This window comes from Quercus robur, chromosome 4 (genome assembly GCF_932294415.1).
Source record: "Quercus robur chromosome 4, dhQueRobu3.1, whole genome shotgun sequence".
In the NCBI taxonomy this organism is placed as follows: domain Eukaryota; kingdom Viridiplantae; phylum Streptophyta; class Magnoliopsida; order Fagales; family Fagaceae; genus Quercus; species Quercus robur.
In genome coordinates, this window is record NC_065537.1 from 34533045 (window position 1) to 34538206 (window position 5162).

Here is a 5162-nt window from a genome sequence, read left to right on the forward strand (position 1 = left end):
AATTACAGGGATATATATCGATCGACTTCTTTATAGAGCACTAAAATAAAGCAAATGGTGAAGCTGTGTTTTTATTCCAAAGAGGGATATTTGACATTGAAGGTCTCGAGAAAAACCCTCTCACAAGCAGCCGCCAAGTAGTGGGAAGCATTAAGGTAGCATCTTTTTTTACAACGTAATACGTTAATATGTTGTTCATCCTACAACTCAAATCCTACTCTCTTGATTCTCCAAGCACTTCATGCATAAAAATATACTATTGTTAGAATTAAGATAAACAGCTTTAAAGTTTCCTAGATTAATTTAGGTAATTCATTCAAATACATTTTCAGATTTTGTTACCAAAATATTTGTTTTTCGATCACAAGTTTCCGAACACATTTGTCTAAAACTAAAAAAGAATAGGTATTCTCTGAAAAACATATCCAAACAAGCCTCTAAATCTTCATTAGCCATACGCTGACGCTCTATAGAAAACACACAAATTTCACAACCTAAATTGTTGATCAAGATATACATGCTTATATTATATGGCAGCTACCAAATCCAATGTATCTTCTTCTGCAGATTTCTTCAACCGGTCAGCAGCTTTTTGAACCTATATAATATAAGCATCAGACAAATGAAGAAGATAAAAACCTGTCAAATGCACTATAAGAAGTCTGACTATGACTGACATGACATATAGTTATACATCAACAGATTTTTGATAAACACATAAAGAGCTTAACTACCCTGTATTACCCCAAAAATTAAAATAAAAAGTCCGATATATAGTTGTTAGATTAAATGTTTTTTGAGTTCGAACTCTATCTCAACCTTAAATTCTAGTGTTAGGTCTAAAAACATTCAGATTCAGTCAAAACATGTCTCCACCTTAGTTTTTATTTAAAAAATTCTCATTAAATCCTACTTAATAAGGGTAAATGAAATTCAATTTTTTTTTTTTAATAGTTTAAGCTTTTGAATAAGTGATAATTTATCAAATGGTTTCAAGGTACAAGTAATGAAAAGAAATAAATTACCTCAGCAGTCCAATTTGTTCTGGCTGTAAGAATAATTAGAGTTGCCGTTTGCAAAAGAACCCCAATAATCATCCCCCACCAAATCCCCTGAAAATGACCACTCCATTGTTGATAAGACGAAAATAATTAATAATGAGAGAGAGAGAGAGAGAGAGAGAGATATTAAACTTACTGCTACTCCTAGACCAGTTTTGAAGCCAAGAACACATCCAATTGGAAGACCAATTACATAGTAAGTGGCCAGGTTAACATAAGCCACCACACCTTGCCATCCACTCCCAATTGCCACTCCTGAAATTCCCAAAAAGGGAAAATTTTGAATAATTAATGATGCTTTTATTACCAGCATGTTTTTGTTTTTGTTTTTGTTAGTATATCATTACTACCTGAGAGTATAGGTTGAATGCCATTTAAGAAAACAGAAATTGCCAGCAATGGAGTCAAGCTGGACACTGCGTCAATAACTTCAGTGTCACTTGTGAAAAGCTGGCTTAACTCAACCCGGAATATCAAAACAATAGCACTGAAAATTATACTAATGATGATGCTGCTTCCATTCACTACTAGTACTGAAAATTTTGCTACCCTTGGATGTCCTGCCCCAAGCTCATTACTCACCCGAACACTGCAATCCATAATAGCAAAATAACTGTCATTTCATTATTACTTTCTAATTATAATAGGCCAAGAAAAGAAGAAAAAAATATTTATCCATTAATTTGGATCTGTTTTCTCGTGTCACACACCTGGCTGCTGCGCTTAGCCCCAACATAAATTGCATGTCCCAATTCAAATAATTCATGCTGAAAAAAAAAAATATATATATATATATATATATACACACACAATTGAATTTGTGAGTCAGGTAACCATAGTCGGAAAAGGGCAAAATTTTGCAAACAGGAGTAGGTTGACATACCAAATAGATATGGAATCTAGTGCGATTGTAGGGTTAGGGAGGAGCCCTGATATAAGCACTAATCCTTGGTTGTACCATATCTCCAAACTGCATAAACATTATAATCAAAATTAATAAATGTTAAAAATCAACTCAAATTTCTATTTTTACTTAATTATCTCTGTAATAGCTCAACTAATATAGTCTCTTCTCATCGACTGGACCTGGGTTCGAACCCTGCCTGCAAAAAAAAAAAAAAAAAAAAAAAAAAAAACAAACAAACAAACAAACATGGTTATCTATTTTTTTATTTTAGTCTTTTTGGTGTAGAGCAAAAAAAATTTTCTTTATCAAAGAAGTTATATCTTTATTCACCAAGAAATAAGAATTAGAGCCTTATATATAGACACCTACATATGGTTATATATGGAGGCTAAATCTTTTCCTTATCAAGATTAAATACCCATTTGGATAATGTCTGCGTTTTGGCATTTCTTTTTTTTTTTTTTTTTTTTTTTTTTTTGGGATGCACACATTTCAGGAGATACTATGCACTATTCACGGGACCCACAAGTACTTTATTTTTTTTTTTTAAATGTCTCATGGTACTATTCACACATTTAAAAATTATTTTGCTAAAATGTTTTCAGTTTTCAATTTTTAGCAAAATAAGCAGTATCTAAACGGACCCTAAAAGATGTAAATATATGCAAAATATAATTATATTTGGAGACTAAATGTAGCTAGTACCTTTGGAAATATGTTAGAGAGAGAGTTGACTTTCTTTTTTCTTTCTTTTTTACCCAAAGAGTTTACTATTAAAAAGTGTTACGTCCACAACATTTTCACAATTCTTTTATATCAAATTATAGGTGGTAAGTTGTAATTGGTTCTAATTTGAATCCACAATTTAAATTAATTTTTTCCCACCCTTAACAACCTACCACTTAAAATTTGTTATGAAAGTATTGTAAAAATATTGTGGACATATTATTTCTCATTTCCTATTACATGATTGTGAGTGTATTTGTGTTTGACCTAGCAAAAGATAGAGTGTATTTGTGATTGCAAAGATTGTGGAAGTGGTGAGGGAGAGTTTGTGAGTGTAGTTTGCAAATATTGGTCTACTAGTATTATTATTATTATTTATTTTTTTTATTTTTTTTTTTTTGAGGAACTGGTCTACTAGTATTTATAATTTCATATGGCACATGAATTTTGTTGTTTTGTGAGTGAGGCCCTTCACTATCCGAAAATTACAAGAATAATAATTTAAAATGAAAGAAAATACAAAGAAGAGAGAGAGAGAGAGAGAGAGGGATAGGTTTTGCACATACCACAACATGACTGCAGAAGCTAGAGTGAGCTTGAAATAAGGCCAAAGTCCTTTAAAGGCTTTTGTAGAGAAGCCAGTCCAAGTTTCCTTGCAAGAAGGGCTTAAAAGAATGTAAAGCCCATTTACCAAGACAAGAATCCACCAAGAGAGGCTTAGTGTCAAAGCAGCTCCCAGAAGGCCATAGTCCAAAACATAAACTGCTAACCATGATAGTATACAGTGCAAGATGAATACCCCAACAGACATATAAGCCAGAGGATTTACAATGTTCTGTGCTTGGAGGAACCTCTGCATTGGGCAGCTTATTGCAAATGCATAAAGTTGTGGTATCAAACCTCGTGCAAAAACTTCACCTTCCTCAGCTATGCTCGCTGACTGCCCCATGGCTACCAAGAGTGGTCCTGAGAACCAATAGATGAAGGTGAGCAGAACAGCTGCTCCCAAGTGCAAAATTATTGCCTTTTGACATATGATACCCATTGCCGCGAGCTTCTTCGCCCCGTATGCTTGTCCACACACAGTTTGGACCGCACTGGCCATGCCCAACTGTGTATCCAGTGTCACGTCAAATAAAATTTTGAACGATAAATAATAAAAACAACCTGAAAAGAATTATGGAAATCTTACCATTATCCCATAAGCAAGACCTTGAATTCCAACACTAGCTATAGAGGCACCAGCAAGCTCCAAAGAACCCAAATGGCCAGTGAACATGAGTGTCACAAAACTTAGCATGTAATTGAATATGGAAACAACAATAGAAGCTCCTGATAGAAGCCAAAGGAGCCTTGACTCCCAACCCACTAAACGAGGCCACCATCGAACTGCCACTGGTCTGTGTTCCAAGAATTCTTCAATTGCAATCGATGACAGATCAGGAATCCGAGAATGTGAGTCCAGACCAAGTAGCAGTGGTTGATACTCAGCAGAGCCCATGGTTCTAAAATATAAATTTCTAGACCCACCAATCCCACTACTAGACTAGTTTATTTTTGACTTGTAGTTTTGACACTCACTTGGATGAAGTAGTACGCTGATATATATCTTTTTATCTTGAATGAGCTGAATTTTCACAATCTAAAAGAAGCTACCATTCTAATTGTGAGCTACCAACCAGTTTATATGATTCAGGTGCAAAAAAATGGTAGCTAGACCCGTGTCTTTCTCACCTAACAGATTTTACCTCAGTTTTTTTTTTTTTTTCGTTATTGTCGTGTTACCTCTTTGACCTTTGTCCTCGAAAGAGGGAATAATTAATGTGGATATTCAAATTAGAAACTTCTATTCATTCAGTAAAAAAACATAATGAAAAATCTTCTAAGCAAGCAAAGTGGTAATTTCTCTGCCGACTTTCTGAATTTGATTAAAATAAAAAGCGGTCATATCTAGGAGATTTTTAACAAGTAAATTGCACTCCCATTCCTAACTGCTCTTTTAGTTTGGTCATCAGACTCATCACGTGCACCTACTATATGACAAATTGACAATACCCGCCGGATTCCTACATTTTTTCTTCCTAAATGTTTGTGTATATTATTATATTAACAAAGATGCGAGTACTAATAGGCACTAGAAAATGATAGGCAAACAACAAAAAATAGAAGATAAAAAACGAATTAGCTGAAAGACTAAAATACTTGTTAGAGTTGTTTGCACTTAATCTGCTTATGCTTATGCCAAGTTTGATTCTTGAGTTATTGTGCCGTCTCATTCACGCTACAACGCTCAACTCATATGAGACTCATCAACGACCACAATCCACAGACATTGAATTTTTTTTTTTTTAATCAATTTTTTTTTAGGACAAAATTAAGCTACAAAATTAGTTGTAGCCTAATGCTACAACTTTCTTTAAAATAAATAAATATTACCACTTATTTTAAAAATCTAACCGTTAAATTAT

At 33.7% G+C, this 5162-nt stretch overlaps 1 protein-coding gene across 2 annotated transcripts; it reads right to left on the reverse strand.

The window, feature by feature from the left end:
- Window positions 1-274: 274 nt before the first annotated feature.
- On the reverse strand, window positions 275-4284 carry LOC126721181 (protein DETOXIFICATION 41-like). Of its 2 annotated transcripts, XM_050424208.1 has the most exons (9): window positions 3887-4284; window positions 3261-3805; window positions 2120-2164; window positions 1945-2031; window positions 1772-1828; window positions 1412-1650; window positions 1198-1316; window positions 1026-1112; window positions 275-598 (listed from the first exon to the last, which is right to left on the reverse strand). In XM_050424208.1, exons 1-9 carry the CDS (start codon window positions 4193-4195, stop codon window positions 527-529), a joined length of 1560 nt encoding a protein of 519 aa, XP_050280165.1. In that variant the 5' UTR covers window positions 4196-4284; the 3' UTR covers window positions 275-526. The 2 variants fall into 2 exon arrangements, with proteins under 2 accessions (XP_050280165.1, XP_050280166.1); XM_050424209.1 differs by lacking the exon at window positions 2120-2164 and having other exon boundaries at window positions 3887-4283.
- Between the last annotated feature and the right edge of the window lie 878 nt (window positions 4285-5162).

Coding starts and splice junctions, on each gene's coding strand:
- LOC126721181 (XM_050424208.1), bottom strand. CDS start 4,195: ATGGGCTCTGCTGAGTATCAACCACTGCTACTTGGTCTGGACTCACAT. Junction 2,165..3,260: donor GCTTCTGCAGTCATGTTGTG/GTATGTGCAAAA, acceptor TTTTTTTTGCAG/GCAGGGTTCGAACCCAGGTC. Junction 1,113..1,197: donor AAACTGGTCTAGGAGTAGCA/GTAAGTTTAATA, acceptor GGTCATTTTCAG/GGGATTTGGTGGGGGATGAT.